We start from the raw sequence: 18,499 nt of genomic DNA on the forward strand, positions 1-18,499 counted from the left end.
GTCTCCCAGCAGTTTGCATCGTTCAACTCCCATATATCATCTAATACAAGCAAAAACCGAGTTTTTCTTTAATTTTTCTTCAAAGATCTCATGAAGCCTACTTAAAGAATGATATCTAACAAGTTTGTCTCTGCTAACGTGCTCCAACATGTCTGTCTCTCCTATTTATAAGTTTGTCTTAGTTTAGAAAAAATGTTTGGTTTGGATTTCTGTAATGGGCATCAAGCTAGATCGTTGAGCATCATGGGAGTGTTATAAATTTCCAAGTTCTAACAAATATGAGAACTGAAAGGAAGAGTAGGGGAAGGACATAATTGACTTTTTATAAATTTAAAATGATTTTTAGTAGAAAAGGTAATAAAATTGGTAAATTTGTGAGTTTTTGAAGTTTAGAGGGGTAAATATGATATTATGAAATTTAGAGGAGGAAATACGTAATTTTGAAGTTTTTGAGGGGTACACGTGAAATTCCCCCCAAAAAAATCACGATAAGGACATAATAGAATCGGTATCATACATGAGTTGCAAGTGCTAAATCCAGACTGTTATTTTTACTTGCACCAATCTCAAAGCAGAATCTCTACAGTCTTCATAGGCACTGGAATGAATTTGATCCGGCTTAAATTAATCTGAAGCGTCCATTTTTATAAATTGTACCATGCTGATCCCAGTTATAACCTCTCAAAAATTCAATTAGAAAACACTGATTTTAAGTGAGGAGGAGGCTTCTGTTTAATGATCAGATTGTGCGACTCCTTGTGAGAACTTTGGAGTAATACAGGTACTGTATGATAGGTAATGGGGACAAATCGAGGTTTTTGAGTTTTGAAAGTGTAAGAAGAGTCGGTGATTGGTTAGAGAAGGGAAAGGGATAACCAGAAGAATTTGTTGAGGGAGAGAGAGATTGAGAAAAAGATAGATAGGTATAGAGAGAGAGAGAGTTTGGCAGTCACTCCCAAGGTTTCAAAGAGAGAGAGATTACTTGAGTTGATTTGATATTAGATACTCAACTCCTGGATTAGATTCATCCTAACTATGCGATCTAAGCATTGCCTGTTTCTTCCTTCTTTTGTAGTTATAGAGATAGCATGCCGAACTCCAAGTCAGCCGCCACGTCAGAGGAATTGAGGGTTGTGCCCAACTCAACAGACCCAGGATGGCAGTATGGGGATAAGACAGCGCCGAACACTGTTATTTGTCGTTTCTGTGGGAAGAAAACCAGTGGAGGCATCAGTCGCTTCAAGAAGCACATTGCACATATCAAAGGTGACATCATTCCATGCCCAAATTCAACTGAGGAGGCCAAAAGGGTCATCAGAGAGCATCTTGAAGCGTCTGCAAAGAAGAAATCCGAGAGGGCTGCGGGACATGGTATTCTCCTATTTTTTATCAATGAAAATTACCCAAATTGTTGTGCTCTTTTGAGTGCAGGTAACGCCTGATGTTTATAGTGTTTGAAATTGGTGCCTTCACAGTTTGAGATAGTTGCATGTGAATCCATCTATCTTTTTATTTGCACCATTAAAGAGGTTTGCACAGTAAAATATTAACATTATTGCCCTTGTATTAGTAAATTATATTGACATTAATGTTGGTATCGATAGTACTATTGGACGAGTTTATAAATTATGTGGACATTTATGTAGTTACTAAGAAAGATACAGGCAATGATTTTGCAATTAGTTGCTTGATTCAATGAAATATGCAAGTAGATACACAAATTTAAGTAGCTTGTTATTAAGTCATTAAGGATTGGGGTTAATTCTTGGTCACAGACTGTTAGTTTATCATCTGTTTGTTTTATTTTGCTTTGGGTTATATTCAGAATTGTTTGGCATTGACCACTGAGGTCCAGATTTAGCTCATTTCGGACACAGATATATATATATATATTTTTTTTTTCTGAGAAGTGGGGGATTTAAGAAAAGTTATCCTGTTTTACAATGGGTTATTTTAGTTCTTTGTCTGGTCAGATGTGGGTTTCAGGTCATGTCGTTTCTAGTTGTGATATTAGTTGAGTTCCTGTCAGTCAGTTATGGGTCAGGTCATGTTTCATGGGCTAATTGGTTTTAGGATGCCAACTGAATCGATTAGTTAGTTTAGGTTTTGGGTTATACTTATCAGTTAGGGTTAATTGGTTTTAGGATGCCAAATGAATCAATTAGTTAGTTTAGGTTTTGGGTTATACTTATCAGTTAATGGGTTAATTGAGTTTTTGGGTCGATCATTATAGTCTGTTTCTGGAATTTGATTTAACCATTTCTATATTAATGGTTGGGTCTCTAGTGAAAGTATAATATGTGTAGCATGATACTGGGCCTAATTTGGAGGATTTTTTCCATTGGTTTTTGTAAATATAATTATGTAGTTTTTATTTACTCTGATTGAATATTGCCCAAAGCCAAGTGTATGGTCTTCTGTTTCTGATGTTTTGACATAGAGTTTATGTTTTTATGTTAGAGGTTTAAAGACCTTATTGGGCATAGTATAAATTTCTTGATGTGATCTAAGAAAACTGAAATACTTAACTGCCTCATTCATAAGAGATGTATAGTCTCTTTCAATGATCTTATAAATATAATCGAATCATTGTTGTGTACTTTGGTTAGAATGCGGGTTTTAGATCTAACTTCAACACATTTGTAAGTTCTCTTCCTTTTCCTGATATTTTCTTGATATGAGAATCCTTAATTATGCTTATATAAATGAAGGGAACATATTTAATAAAATGAAGAATACCTGATATCCTGTTTCCTTGAAAATAACTTCCATTTTATACAGTAGAAAAATATGTATATGCATGTCAGTTTTGACTTTGGTGTTAAGGTGCTAGATTTGATTGTAACTGACCTGTTTAATTTCTTTGTTGTAGTATCCACTAAAAGATGCAAGAATAGGAGCAGTGACGATGCTTCTTCATCTTCTGATGATACCGAGTTTGACTCACTTCCCCAAATTAAACACACAAGGCAGTTTAGAAATACAAGAAGATCCAAGGACAACAAGAAACTAGACACTGATGTCTTTGAGTCTTTCTTAGAGTGAGTTACTCACAATATGCTTCATTAAAGCTATTTGCATTTTTTAAGAATCAAGTGAGTGTCAAAAGTTTGATGTGGGTTCCGTCCATATTTTGGCTATCCACAAAACAAAGAAAAACCCTTGATGAAAGCTGTGTTATATGAAAGACACGTCATCTTCTTTTAGGGACGATCTGACGTAGAGTTTGGATGGTCAGATTTATATTAAAGAGGCACACTTGCAGCAGAAAACAAGGGTCACATGGACTAAAAAGAAGCCTGGATCCTTAATAGAGTCTCAAAAAACCACTACTCTTGTCAATTTTTGTTCTGAACTTTTTTAGTTAGAAACTAAAATATTCAAATCAGGAACTCACGTTTCAATTCGTATGAAGATGGAAAGGCCATGTAGATACACCCTATGAAGTCCTATTGAGAGGGCTGCAATAGATTTATTTGGCCCCAAGCTAGAGAGGGCCAAGTTCCTTTTCTGTTCAACCCTCTCCTGAGCCATATTTTTCTTCAATTTAGTTTAATCTAGAGGGCATAATATTTTTGTACGACCTCTAACAAACCATATATGTCTTCAAATAAGTTAAAAAATCTCTGCCACCATTTCTCCTCTTGTCTCTGCATACTCAGTATTCATCAAAAGGTATGAATGTGCGAAGTGAGTCAGCAATGAAAAGTCTGTTAAATCAAGGATTCAGATCCAGTGCCAATCCCTGACTGAGTAAAATGAGATCTGAGCCATCGGTTTTAATCTGGTACGAATCTCAAAACGGACCCCCTATTTCTAAATTGGCACCGAATTCCAATCGCTCGGCTGGGAGCTCATTCTACTGAGTTCGGTACCTGGGAGGATACAGATTCTAAATCAAGACAGCTTGTAATTTGATTGATAAATAAAACAGATATATGGATAAATATCTAGTTAAAGTTTTAGGCTTTTAGCAGTACTCTTGTCTGTTACATGCTCTCAGCAAAGGAAACCACATGTACGGTCACGTAGTAACATAAGTTTGTAGTGGTTTATCAAAGGAAAATCAGACAGTTCTTATTTGGTTCCTCGAGCTATGATCGGACTATTTTGTAACAGAATACTGGATATAGACTAACTTTGCAAGTTTACTTTTTAATCTCTTATCGCATAGTAATCACGAGTTTACTTTTTAATCCTTGCACATCGGTTGTAAGTTGTCATATTATTTTGTATTAATTTTTTTTTTATTTTTTTTAAGTAGAGATCTTTGGAGCAAGATTTCAGAAGAAAAGAGGAAGTCATGTGCATACTTCGACTCATTGTGGTTCTCCCTATACAAAGAGGATAATACAAAAGTTCTTCAATGGATAAAGAATAAAGAGATTTTCTCAAAGAATTACATTTTTGTTCCTATGGTTTGTTGGTAAGTCTCAAACCTGTTTGTAGCATTTTTGCTCAACTTATGTGTACCTTTGCTTTGTTTTCTATTCATTAACAATCCACTTGTAACTAAATTTATAGAGTTAGGCTATTATGGTTGGTATTTCGGCTTAAACACAAATGGTCCAAATTACACTTTCATATTTGGATGGTTGATTTAAACCGCTTAATATGATTAACCTATCAGAAAGCTTGTAGAAGACCAAATTTATTATCTTGTAATCCTTTTAGATATTTGAAAAAATATAAATTTATATAGTAGCCTAACTCAAACTTATATTTAAGTACTATATATGCTGTTTATTAAATTACTTCCACTGGTGTTATGCACTAACAGGGGTCACTGGAATTTGCTTATATTGTGCCACTTTGGAGAGATGAATCGGTTAAGAACAAGAAGACCGTGCATGTTATTACTTGATTCACTGTTGGGTCTTGAACCAAAGAGATTGGAGCCTGACATTAGAAGGTTTATTTTTTTTTATCCATTCATTTATTTTGTTCGAGAATACTGAGTTATGTTGCCATGTTGTCAAAATCAGGTTCGTGTTTGATATTTTTGAATCTGAAGGAAGGAACGAGAGCAGAAAGTGCATATCAGATATCCCTCTCCTAGTTCCAAAGGTGTCTATTTTGAATCTGCATTTCTTTTCTAACATATGTTTTTATTTTAGAAATCAATGAAACCAATATTGTCATATTAATTACTTTGTAGGTGCCGCAGCAAAGAAGTGGAGATGAATGTGGTTCATATGTTCTCTATTTCATTTACCGTTTTATAGAAAGCGCACCAGATAATTTCACCCAAGAAGGATACCCGTACTTTGTAAGTATATCTTATGCTAACTTGGTGAAATGACTATTACTGCTTATATAGTTCTTAGCACTAACAGTGTTAGGAATTTCAATAACTTCTCATTTTATTATAAATTATTGTTTAGACTGAAATGTTCTGTTTGAATATCGAATAAAAATTCAGTTGTACAAACATTGGTTTACCAAAAAAACATTTTTGGAAGAAAGATGATCAAGTACTCTTGTACTAGCCTGACTGGTACTAACTGAAGCCTGGCTACTCACTGAAGCAACTTTCCCCACTGGCAGACGGGTAGCATTCTGAATTTCTGATACTAGCCTGACTGAACCTATTGAGATTTGGAATCGATATGGCATAATCCAGTCTTCAAACTCAGAAGAGGTCACCAGAGCTGCATTATAATTATTTTGTGCTTTTTTTGCATTCCAATTTTCATCCAGCTTACTGAAGAGTGGTTTACTGAGGATGACTTTGACAACTTCAGCCTGGAAATTGAGTCATTTTCAAAGTAAGATTCTTCCTTCACATCTGATTGCTATTTAGTTCTTGTTTTTTACCAAAAAAAATAGCATTGACTCCTTTCTCTCTTTCTAGGAACAAGAAATTATCAGAAGTAGAGTCGCAAGGAATGGATACAGCAGAATATTCTAGCCCAAGTCCTGTAGAATGCAAAATTCAAACTGGCAGCAATATCATAGAAATAGACTAGAATAACATCTTTTTGTGCAGCCCGTTGTTTCTCGTTAAAATGAATTATGTACACATATTTCCAGCTTTTTTGTTGATGGAAGCGCCGCTACATGCCTACAACTTTTTCCCAAAATAGATCCTTTGTTGGTTGAGAAGTTACTGTGCCTTGGTTTATATCTAAAATCTTGAATATTGCTGACATCTAGTATTGATTTTAAACTTGGGATAGTTATGGGTGAGAATTAAAGAGAAGGGCAACAATGCGTTCATTATTTTTTCCTTCCAATTAGATGATTTCCGTTGGTTTTTTCCCATTCGTCGAGATCTTATATAATTTGGTCATTGGTATTTCGCCTGCTAACTGAAAGAAAAAAAAAATCCAGTCGGCAACATACTTTTTGCATCGTCATAATACGCAATAGGTACCATTTCTCATCATTTCTTATGTTTTCCAAACATACAGAGTTCATTAGATGGTGAAGGTCTAACCTGGTGATATTACAGTTCTTTACCTGCTATTTTGATTGATTTTAATGATTTTACCCAATGTAGATCTTCTGATCTAAAATGAGCGATGCAGAACGACGTGATCATTATATCTGTATTACTGGATTGGAGCTGAATTTAAATGCTCGTGGGAAACTTTGACAAAAGTGTAGTTGCATGTTCAAGCCTTGAAGGGGGTTGAAGGGCAAGTTGTTGAAGTTTCATAAAAGTCTGGTTGAGCAAATGTAAACGGTTTGTCTTTTTATCACACAAGCCCGAACAGAAGGCATCATTCGAATAATATTGTATAGGAGTTTCAAAGCACTTTAGGATATAGATGGGCACCCAGGGCAATGATCCCGGACCCTAAGATCCAAGGAGGCCCAAAGAAAAAAAATTAGTTTGTATATATTAAAAATAAATAAAATATTAGAGATCAAATTTTTCTATAAATAGATTTGATCTATTGACATATTTGATATATCAATAAATTAATTGTATATATAAAGAGTTCAAGCTTTTTTTTTTGCCCTGGGTCCCAAAATTTTTAGGACCGGCCTTGATTTGACACTATCTAAAATGCTTATGCTTGAATCATTTATTAGGTCTTCTTAAACAAGCGCATGAACTCAATGAAAACTAAAACACTAGACTTCTCTTACAGCATCCAATGATCCCATAATATATGACTTCAATTTAGAATTGACTACTTAATAATGTGTAATGCGTAATTAATTAACCATCTTGTTTGCTCTAACACAAACCACATGAGCATACACAAGCTAAGAAGCATTGCTTCATTATTTTCTGATCTCTGTTAATAGTGATGCATTGTTAACTACATTTGCTTCATCATGGGGCAACCCACAGAAGAGAAACATGCTTCTGTCTTTGATCCCTGCAACAACGGGCCCTCAACAAGCCCGGAGAGGAGATCGCCACGGTCGAAGAAGAATTCTGCTTTCTTTACTTTCCATGTGTCATCAACCTATCATATTAATGATGCCAAAAGAGAATTATACTAAGGGAAGGAAAAACTTAGGTATTGCTTGTACTTTGGTTCTGTTTTGTTCTTTGTTATTATATTTAACTTTTCTATCTTTCTGTTTATTTTCGCTCAATGTTCGTTTCTTTGCAGATTAATTAGTAACCACAAATACCAATTGTATATACATAAAAGACAAGGTACGTACAAATATTATAAAGAAACAATTAAATATTATTCTATTTTCACCTCAAAGTGTGCCATGCCATAGAACTCAACTTTCTTCCCGGTGGGGGCATGGCCTAGGAAAGGTCCCTCCATATAAGACCAATGCCGAATTGTACACTATATTTGGGGGGCCGCTATACACATGGATACGTAGTCTTAAATGCCTTCATCGATGAATCCTCAGTCTCTTTCTTTGGGTCATAAATTTTGAGTTCATCAGGCAGTGATGTTTGCAGGAAGAAGTTGTAGCCACAACCTATTTCACCTACTTGTTTCATGTTCAATGGGGCTCTCCCTATGTAATACAACCATGCCAGATAAGCAAAAGATGCCTACCAAATTGCATAGACTGTGTATCAGATTTCTAAAGCCTGAATTGGTACTGGTAATGCTAGAGTTGATGTAGTACAACGCTGAATTCAGTCAGTAGAGTGGCTGAATATGCTGTTTTTAGTAGGCATGTTGATTGGAAACTTTTGCTTGGTACATCGGCAGCCATAATAAACATTTCAAGTGTTGAGTTTTTGAGTTTGAGACAGAAATATTTGAATGAAAGAAAATTATAATTTCATTCTAAGTTTTATTGTACAGTATTGGGGCTTTTATAGGCTTAACTAAAAAATAGTTGTTGGACACATAACAGCTCCCTATTAATTCTAATGGGTGCCTATATCTATAGCTGCTCTCTTTTAATTCTAAAAGGATTCCTAAATGGGTTTGAAACTTAACGGGTCTAATACAATTTTATGCTTCATTCTCAACACTCCCCTCAAGTTAGGCGTGTAGATATCAATCAAGCCTAACTTGCTTAGATTTCTTTCAAATGGTTTTGGATCTAAACCATTTGTAAAGATGTCCATCAATTGTTCTTCACTTCTCATAAATGGAGTTTCAATTTCTTTTGTTTGAATCTTTTCTCTAATGAAGTGGCAATTCACTTCGATGTATTTCGTTTTTTCATGAAACACCGGATTAGTTGCTATATGTCTTGCCGCTTAGTTATCACAAAACATTTTTATTGGTTCTTGTATTTTTATTCCAATATCCGCAAGAAGTTGTTTGATCCAAGTTAGCTCGCTTGCGTGGATGTCATGGCTCGATATTCCGCCTCTGCGCTTGATCTTGCCACGACACCTTGTTTCTTGCTTTTCCATGTGACTAAATTTTCGCCTACAAATGTGCAAAATCCGGTTGTCGATTTTCTATCAAAACTTCCAGCCCAATCTGCATCGGAATAGCCACACACTTTAATATAATTGTTATTTTTCATGAAAATCCCTTTTCCGGGTGTCCATTTTAAGTATTATAGAATTCTATTTATTGACTCCAAATGGGGTGTTCTTGGAGCATGCATAAATTGACTAATTTGGCTAACGAAAAATGATATATCCGGTCGAGTTACTGTTAGATACATTAATTTCCCAACAAGTCTTTGAAATCGATTTATATCATCTAATGGTTCACCTTCTTCACTATTTAATTTATGTCTACCATCTATTGGTGTTGAAGCCGGTTTACAACCTAATTTACCGGTTTATTTTAACAAATCTAGGGTATATTTCCTTTGAGAAATAAAGAGACCATTTTTGGAATGTGCTATTTCTATTCCTATAAAATATTTTAAATAACCAAGGTCTTTGATGTCAAATTTTTCCTTCAAGTGAAATTTTATTTTATTGATTTCTTCTTGGTTATTTCCAGTGATTATAATGTCATCTACATATACTAAGATAATGGTAGTGTTATTTCCTTCAATTTTAATAAATAAAGAATGATCGGCAGGACTAATCTTAAAATTGCAAAATTTTAAATAAGAGCTTAGTTTGTCATACTATGCCCTTGGAGATTGCTTCAATCTATAGATTGTTTTCTTCAATTTACAAACTAAGTCATGGTTTCTTTCTTTTTCATGACCGGGTGGTAAAGTCATATATAACTCTTCTTCAAGTGTTCCTTGAAGAAAGACATTTTTGACATCCATTTGGTATAGTTTTCAATTTTGGTTAACCGCAATAGAAAATAGTATTCTCACCGTATTCATTTTGGTCACAGGTGCAAAGGTTTCATAATAGTCTATACCATAAATTTGAGTATACCCTTTCGCAACTAAGTGAGTTTTGTACCGTTCTACGGTACCATCTGAATTATACTTAATTTTATATACTCATTTACAACCTACGGGTTTTTTTACCTTTTGGTAATTGCACAATGACCCAAGTTTCATTTTTTAAGAGCCTTTAACTCTTCTTTCATTGCTTTGGTCCATGCAGAATTTTTTATGGCTTCCTCATAATTGTTTGGCTCTTGTTCCTTTGCAATTGAGGTCAAAAAAGCTTTATGGTTGGAAGAGACATTACCATATGTAATAAAATTTTGTATATGATATTGTACCTTGTAACTCCGCCTGTGTAGTTTCTGCACAGTCTGTCCCAAGCCAAGATAAAGGAGGAGGGTTCGTGATAGGCTTGGCGAGCCAACAGTAAAAAAACTAGCCATTCTCTTATGAAATGAAACCCATAGATATTTCGTTGGGGCGTAACCCTTATAGCGACGCGCCATATCGGAACTCGAGTGTGGTGTTAAATGAGCAAGGGTTGGGTCGTCACCTCATTAGTGGCGCGCTACATCGGTGCCCGGATGTAGTGGTAAATGAGCAAGGGTCTTCTCACCTTACTCGACGGGTGCGGGGGGCAAGGAAGCTAGCCGAGGAAAGTAGGATTCGTTTAGGTAGTTGGAATGTAGGGACCTTAACAAGTAAGCTAAGAGAGATAGTTGATACTGCGATTAGGAGACGTGTAAATATCTTATGCGTTCAGGAGACTAAATGGACGGGCCAGAAGGCGAAGGAGGTGGAGGATATAGGCTTCAAACTATGGTATACAGGAAAAGAACAAAACAAGAATGGGGTGGGCATATTAGTTGATAAGAGCCTCAAGAACGAAGTTGTCGACGTTAGGAGACAAGGGGATAGGATCATTCTAGTTAAGTTGGTAGTTGGGGATAAGGTTTTGAACGTCATTAGTGCGTATGCCCCACAAGTAGGTTTAAGTGAGGCAGCCAAGAGGGAATTTTGGGAAGATCTTGATGGCATGGTTAGAGAGGTGCCTAGTAGTGAGAAACTTTTCATAGGAGGAAATTTTAACGGCCATGTTGGTACAACTAGTGGGGGATTTGAGATGGTGCATGGAGGTTTTGGATATGGCGATAGGAACCAAGAAGGAGAAGAGATCTTGAATTTCGCCGTAGCTTATGACCTCATATTAGCTAACACCTTCTTTAGAAAGAGACAATCTCATATAGTTACCTTCAGTAGTGGCCAACACTCTAGTTAGGTCGATTTTGTCCTTACTAAGAGAGAGGACAAACGAGCTTGCGTAGATTGTAAGGTGATACCTGGAGAATGTGTTGTTTCACAACACCAACTTCTGGTATCCAATTTTCATCTTCGGATACGTGTTCGGCAGGACAAAGGCGCCAGAATCACAAGGACGAAATGGTGGAAGCTCAACGAGGACGCCTCACAAGGATAGGGTGATTGGAGAAGGGGCATGGAACATAGAAGGAGAAGCAAATCGCATGTGGGAGGAGATGGCAACTTGCGTTCGAAAGGTGGCTATGGAGGTGTTTGTAGTGACAAAAGGAAATAAACGAGAACCTAAAGATACTTGGTGGTGGAACGAGGACGTGCAAAAGGCTATTAAGGAGAAAAAAAATGCTACAAATGCTTGCATCATCACAGGAGTGAGGACAACATTCAAAATTACAAAGTGGCAAAAAAGAACGCAAAGAAGGCGGTGAGTGAAGCAAGGGGTCGTGCGTATGAAGATCTATATAAGAAGCTAAGTACGAAGAAGGGCGAAAAGGACGTCTATAGGATAGCTAAACTCCGCGAGAGGAAGACGAGAGACTTTAATCAAGTTAAATGCATTAAGGACGAGAATGGTGGACTTCTGGTGAAGGATGACGTAGGCAAGGCGTTGAGGCCTGATAACATCCCTATCGAGGCGTGGAGGTGCCTTGGAGACGTAGGAATAGCTTGGCTAACTAAGTTGTTCAATAGCATTTTCAGATTAAACAAGATGCCTGACGAGTGGAGGAGAAGCATATTAATACCAATCTTCAAGAATAAGGGAGATATTCAAAGTTGTACAAATTACAGAGGAATTAAGCTTATGAGTCATACAATGAAACTTTGGGAGAGAGTCATCGAGCATCGCTTAAGAAAAGTTACAAGCGTTATGAAGAACCAATTTGGTTTCATGCCTGAGAGATTGACTACGGAGGCGATTTTCTTGACGAGACAACTTATGGAGAGATATAGGGAGCAGAAGAAGGATCTACACATGGTATTTATCGACTTGGAGAAAGCGTACGACAAAGTACCAAGGAATGTTATGTGATGGGCTCTTGAAATGAAGAAAGTTCCAACAAAGTACGTTAACCTCATCAAGGATATGTACGATGACATTGTGACTAGTGTCAGAGCATGCAATAGCGAAACCAATGACTTTCCTCTTAAGATAGGATTACATCAAGGGTCAGCTTTGAGCCCCTACATTTTTGCCCTGGTGATGGACGAAGTTACAAGGGACATACAAGGGGAGATCCCTTGGTGTATGCTCTTTGCTGATGATGTGGTGCTAATCGACGAGAGTAGGATAGGAGTTGATAGGTAACTAGAGTTGTGGAGACAAACTCTAGAATCGAAGAGTTTTAGACTTAGTAGGACTAAAACCGAGTATATGAGGTGCGAGTTCAGCGGTGTCCGGTCAGATGATGGAGATCTCACTTTGGCTGGACAAGTAGTGCCTAGGAATGACACCTTTCGATATTTAGGGTCGATGTTGCAAAGTGATGGTGAGATTGATGAAGATGTTAGTCATAGGATTTGAGCGGGGTGGGTCAAATGGTGACAGCCATCTGGCATTCTATGTGACAGAAAAGTCCCCCAAAAGCTCAAAGACAAGTTCTACAGGACGGTTATCAGACCGGCGATATTATATGGTGCAGAATGTTGGGCTATAAAATGCAACATGTTCAGAAGATAAGTGTAGCAGAGATACGTATATTGCGTTGGAGTTGTGGGCATACAAGACGGGACCGCATAAGAAATGATGATATACGTGATAGACTTGGGGTAGCACCGATTGAAGAGAAGATCATCCAAAATCATTTGAGATGATTTGGACATCTCCAAAGGAGGCCTCCTGAAGCACCGATGCGTACTGGAATTATAAGGCGTATCGAAAACACAAGGAGAGGCAGAGGTCGGCCACAATTGACATAGGACGTAGCAGTAAAAAGAGACTTGAAGGAGTGGAATATAGCTAAGGAGTCGGCTTCGGACAGAAGCGCGTGGAAGCTAGCGATCCACGTACTAGACCCATGACCTAGTGCTGGTTAGGGATTATTTTGAGATAGTATTATAGGTCTTAGGTCATAGGAGTAGGAAGTTGGAGTCTAGGATGTAAGCTTAGGACTTTAACTTCTACGATTAGGTAGAATATAGTTAATATTAGTATTAGTATTATTACTATCACTTTCACTTTTATTTTTATTACTTTTATTTTATGATTACTTTATTATTACTTATCTTTATTGTTTGATTGTGATTGGGTTTCATTTCTAACCTACCCCAACTCGTTTGGGACTAAAGGCTTGGTTGCTATGTGGTTGTGTGGTTATATGATATTGTACCTTGTAGGTTATAAAATCCATTAGCCTCGTTAAGGGTTGTGTTGTTCGAATTGACCTTCTCAAAGGTGCTTCTTCAAAGTGAGAAATTTTCTCTATTTCTTCTTCATTTTCACTTTCATATTCATTTTGATAAGCATAAATTATATACACATTCGATCTAGTTTTTATCATAAAGTAACACCAAATATCTTGTATTTTGAATATAAAGTTAATAGAATATACCTAGAATCAAGTTACTACGTTTTCTTGGCTTTAATTTGCAGGAAATGAAGAAAAATGAATAAAACCGAAGAAAAATGCTCCGTGCAGACGCACGGTTTTTGATATGTCCGCACTAAGTACTTAGATAGATTTCTGGATGCGCGCCAATTTTAAAAAGATATAATAAACTATGCATCAAAATTTGTGCAAACGCACAAATTTTGATGCGGTCGAAATCTGGTCCGAGCCCAGTGCAAACGCACTGTAGCAGCCAGTGCGGGTGGCCTGGCCGCACTGTAGTAGAACACAAAACTGGAGCCTGAACTTAAAATAGCCGTAGATTTTGACTCATAACTCCGTTTTGAGCATATTACCACTTTTTTGAAAGCTAACGAGAAGATCTATAATCTGAGTATCTTACAAAAGAAACTTGGAGTCAATGCAGATGCACTGGACTCGCAGACAGCCAGAATTACACGGTTTGACAGTTTTTCTATTTCTGGCGCACTAGGGACGCGTTTTTACAGCCAAACTTGGATATGGCAGTGTGTAAAACAATTCAAAGATAGCACTCACTAACCCCACAATTATGCCTTTTGATTGGGCATGGTCTTTTGCTATAAAAGGGGGGGGGGGTTCATTCCCATTCAAGAAATACAACTCTTATCTGTCTCTTTCCTCCTGGGTGCATGTCCATTTCTATAAAATACAGGGATAAATCTGCAGCAATTCTTGGAGTTCCAGAGGCTTTTCTAGGAAGGAGAAGGAGAAGATCTTCCCAAGATTTCAGCAAGATTGAGATTTTTAATTTGATAAAGGGTGTAATCATTTCTTTATTCTATTTCTTCTTATTTTTGCTAATCTTTGTAATGGATCTCTCCAAGAGGGAGTAGATCTCTCTCTAGGGGTTTAGGTCAATGCATGAACTTGTTTAATTCTATTTTATTCGGATTTTAGTTTTTATGATGATTGTCTGATTTAATGTTAATTTTTGTGATGTATTCTTTATGAATTTCATTAGTACTTGAATTATAGTTCACCTGGTTAGATTTAGTGAATTGAAGTAGCTTGAAATCATGTTATATCATGTCTTTTCGCTTTAGTTTATTAAAATTCTAGCATTGGTCTAGGTAAGGAAAATACTAATTGAAACCATAAACATATACCTTAGGTTTGGATTAGAAGCGACCGAACTTTGATATCTAAGCCGGAACTATAGAAATTAAGGTTAGGATTTGATGAAGTATTAAATTGAAGTCAAAACCTAATTAGGACACCTTAGAATAAATATTGATATATACTTTGAATTATGTGTGTTAAAAATTTCTCTAGGTAGTGACAGCCTTAGAATTCGAGGAACATTAATCCGTTCACCCAAAGTATTTGTATCATTATTTGTTCCAGCTAACACAAATTATAAACCAATTCTTAGCTTTCTTAGAATAAATATTGATGTTTGTTTTGGAGCATGTGTATTAAATATCCCGCTAGGCAAGGTAAAACTCCTAGAGTTTGAGGAACATTAAACCATCCACCCAAGATAATGGTGTCAATATTTATTCAAAGAACATCATAGGTTAGAAACCTCGTCATAATCAAACATGAATTTAAACAACACCGAATAGATAGAATTAGCAAGGAATTGTAGACCGAATACCTCTATATCTCCTCAACTTGAAAGTAAATCAATCTTTTTTTTCTTTGTTTTATTTTCATTTATTGTTTAAAACTCCATTTATTCTAATGATCTTGAACCCAAATCTAGAATCATTAGAATAAACGGAGATTTAAACAATAAATAAAAATAAAACAAAGAAAAGAAATATTAATTGTATCTAAATTATCTAGCACTTTGAATGGTCGCTGCGACTATTCCGGCTCACTTTGGCGGCTGGAAATTTGATTACTCATTTCTTAGGACACTACCTAACTTTTGGTAGACCCTGCATGTTATTTATTTATTTATTATTAGTATTATTTTGTTTGAAGTAGCAGCCTAGCTCGACATTTTAAAAATATCCATTTTGTAAAATATTTTAATAAAAATAATCAGTGTTGAACGGAATTTTTAAAAATATTCAAACCGTGAAAAATATCCACAGTTTGGAGTTCTTTTTCATGATTTTCAATGTACATTGATTGAAACCATGCGCAGCCACACATCCTGGAGCTCATTATAAAATAATATATTTATTCTCATTCTCATTTAGAAGATTGCAGGCCATACATTTTTTGAGCTTCAATATAAATTAATGTAGATTCTCAACAGGGAGTCTTTGAACCTCATTTATTATATAATAATATAGATTCTCAAAAGATAAAACATAAATTGATCTTATGTGACTTAATATTTAGGGCTTCATTTATAACAGGTTGGTACCAAGATTGTTTTCTTTTATACAAGGTTCTAAATAGTATTTATAGCGGCATAGCGGAAAGACCAAAAAAAAAAAACTTTAGCGAATAGCGCAGCTATAGCGAAAGCTATCATAAATAGCGTTTGTTTTATTTCAAAAATTATATTTTATATTTCTCATGTCTCATCAAGAAAAAAACATCAAATTGATTAAGAAGTTTTAATATTCATATTGAACCAATACAAAGTTCAAATTGACATTCAAAATATCCCTAATTCAAAAACTATCGATATATTTTATATTCAAAATATACCACTACCATATATTAATGCATGATACAAAATTTAATTGATATAACAGTATAGTCTGCACATGTTCCATTGTATTGATATATCTTGATAAAGTAAAAAAAAACTCATATGGACATTAAAGCCCATTAAAATTGTAAAATCATAAACCCATGTAGTATAGCGGACCGCTATTTCCGCTACGCGTTACACGCTATAGCGGTTGTAGCTCAAATAGCGCAGTTGTGGGAGAGAAAGGTGGAGGCAGATGTGTGAGAGAGAGGTGAGAGGAGAAGATGGAGTTGGAATATGAAGATGAAGGTGGAAGAGGAATGGAGAAAGAGGAAAGAAATAAAAGTTGTTAGAAATGGTAATTGAAGAGGATTCAAATGCCTCCATTTTTAAAAACTTAAATAACTAAAAAATTAAAACTTAAAAGTCAAAATAAAACCATTGGATATGATCTACATCATTTTATCTATGCACATGTAAAATATTACGTCATTTCAACTTTGTTTTGGTTATCATCAAGATATATTGTAAAAAAATGTACTAATGTGGATAATTTCTATACGTTGATTTTTCAAGTTATTAATTCACATGAAAACAAAATTGAAATGTAATAATAGTTTATGAGTATATAGAGAAAATAACATAGATCACATCTAACGGTTTTATTTTGACATTTATAATTAAAATTTTGAGTTATTTAAGTTTTTAAAAATGAAGACATGATGGAGGCACAGAAAAATGGAGGCATTTGAACCCTTCTCATGATAGTTATAGTTAAAATATAAAGTTAGATAGTTTGAAGAAGAAATAAAAGATGGATAGGTGAGAAAAATTATAATTTCAAAAAAAAAAAAATGACTGCCAATTAGCCTGGCATTAGATTAAAAATGAATTTATACAGACAACGCTAAGCCCGTATAAATGCTTCATTTGAGGGAGGTATCTCGAAGCTGGTTAATTAGAGGTGCTAGGTTTCAGACGTCGAAATACGAACTCATAAGATATTTCCTCTATAAACTTTTGTATGAACTTTACTTTCGTGAAATTTTTTTTTTTACATATTGAAAGTTCCTACCTCTCATTGACTCATTCTATTTTTATATATTATTTAACAATAATTTTTATTAATATATATATATATTTTTTATATAAAATTCTGTCACCTCGAAAGCGAAGCAAGCGAGGGGGCCGCGAAAGGTACTGCAAATTAAATGATAAGAATAATTAAATGAACCCACGCATGAAGACAAAGCACACCGTATTCCAAGCTAAGTTTACATAACATCACACTTCCACTGGTGCCCAGGGCTCAAGTATCATGAGCGGTTGATCTCTAATAACACGAATCTAAATGGGATCGATCAGAGTATCAAGAGTGAAGACATCCTACTACCTGTTCGTTCACAGTGAGCGGATCTGGGCCTATCATTAGCCTTTGCAGTTCATCATTACTGCAATGCTATGCACGGTCCCCACGCACCTAGAGCCACCCCCAATTAAGATGGAAATAAATCTGATGTGATTCCAATGGAATAACATGGTCCTGTTATTCATATCCCAATCATTCAACATCGTTAAGATTTGTGTATGAAAAAGTTTCTTTATTGAGATTCGCGTATGAAAAATTTTGAATGGTTGAGATTGGAATCACAGCAGATTTATTTCCATTCTAAGATAGATCTTCTGTTGACAAACTTTGATGTCTTAGGTTCGGCTTGACAACGTTCTGCAAGTTCACACTTCTCAGTTCTCACCAGTCACAAATGAATTGTTCGGGTTCGATTCGGTGGTGAGGTCAAAAATTTGTGATTCAGAAATAATTTAGGTATAATTCAGAAATGATTCGGAATTATCTGGATCAGAGATATTAGTCCCCGCAAGAGAGAATAAAAAAAGGGAAAATATAAAAAATATATATTCTGAGAAAAATTCGAGAAAAATTTGTAAATTTTGGGAAAAGTTAGTAAAATTTGTAAATTATTTGGGTTTATTTCGGTCAAAGTTCGGTCAACCGAATAATTCGGCGTTCGGTTCGACATCACCAAAAAAACGAATTATTTATTATTCAGATATAATACGCGAATCTTGTCACTATGCTTCTCACATACTTATTAATAGTTATAGATTAAAGCGTGTGAAATTTCTTCTCTCGAGTAGATACTTAGGATAACAGAACTACAAAACTACAAGAATAAAATTGTTCTTACCTCTTACAACCATCGACAACATACACTTACAATTTTATGTCACAAGAAATCTGAGAGACCTAATCTGCCTGCGTCTTCCCTTCTTAGAT

General features: G+C 35.5%; 1 protein-coding gene, 1 long non-coding RNA gene and 1 pseudogene across 7 annotated transcripts; 2 read left to right on the forward strand and 1 right to left on the reverse strand.

Annotated features, from left to right (window-relative positions):
- Positions 1-686: 686 nt before the first annotated feature.
- Positions 687-6,169, forward strand: LOC144552366 (ubiquitin-like-specific protease 1D). 6 transcript variants are annotated; one of them, XM_078300392.1, is made up of 9 exons: positions 687-795; positions 1,076-1,371; positions 2,873-3,041; positions 4,262-4,426; positions 4,781-4,912; positions 4,986-5,067; positions 5,159-5,269; positions 5,701-5,768; positions 5,855-6,169. In XM_078300392.1, the coding sequence occupies exons 2-9, from the start codon at positions 1,089-1,091 to the stop codon at positions 5,967-5,969; spliced, it is 1,125 nt and encodes a 374-aa protein (XP_078156518.1). In that variant the 5' UTR covers positions 687-795; positions 1,076-1,088; the 3' UTR covers positions 5,970-6,169. The 6 variants fall into 6 exon arrangements, with proteins under 6 accessions (XP_078156518.1, XP_078156514.1, XP_078156535.1 ...); XM_078300388.1 differs by having other exon boundaries at positions 690-786; positions 1,082-1,371; XM_078300409.1 differs by having other exon boundaries at positions 690-786; positions 1,082-1,371; positions 4,265-4,426.
- A 1,098-nt stretch (positions 6,170-7,267) lies between these two features.
- On the reverse strand, positions 7,268-7,799 carry LOC144565070 (uncharacterized). The gene is made up of 2 exons (XR_013514832.1): positions 7,671-7,799; positions 7,268-7,424 (listed from the first exon to the last, which is right to left on the reverse strand). It is a non-coding gene; the product is annotated as an uncharacterized LOC144565070 (long non-coding RNA).
- Positions 7,800-12,391: 4,592 nt separating this feature from the next.
- On the forward strand, positions 12,392-13,038 carry LOC144564505 (uncharacterized; annotated as a pseudogene).
- Positions 13,039-18,499: the final 5,461 nt, after the last annotated feature.

The sequence above is a fragment of the Carex rostrata genome, chromosome 1 (assembly GCF_964058835.1).
Source record: "Carex rostrata chromosome 1, lpCarRost1.2, whole genome shotgun sequence".
Lineage (NCBI taxonomy): Eukaryota > Viridiplantae > Streptophyta > Magnoliopsida > Poales > Cyperaceae > Carex > Carex rostrata.

Excerpts from the sequence above, each read along its gene's own strand:
- LOC144552366 (XM_078300392.1), top strand. The coding sequence starts at position 1,089 with ATGCCGAACTCCAAGTCAGCCGCCACGTCAGAGGAATTGAGGGTTGTG. Across the intron at positions 5,068-5,158 it reads TCCCTCTCCTAGTTCCAAAG|GTGCCGCAGCAAAGAAGTGG; the intron begins GTGTCTATTTTG and ends ATTACTTTGTAG. Across the intron at positions 5,270-5,700 it reads AAGAAGGATACCCGTACTTT|CTTACTGAAGAGTGGTTTAC; the intron begins GTAAGTATATCT and ends ATTTTCATCCAG.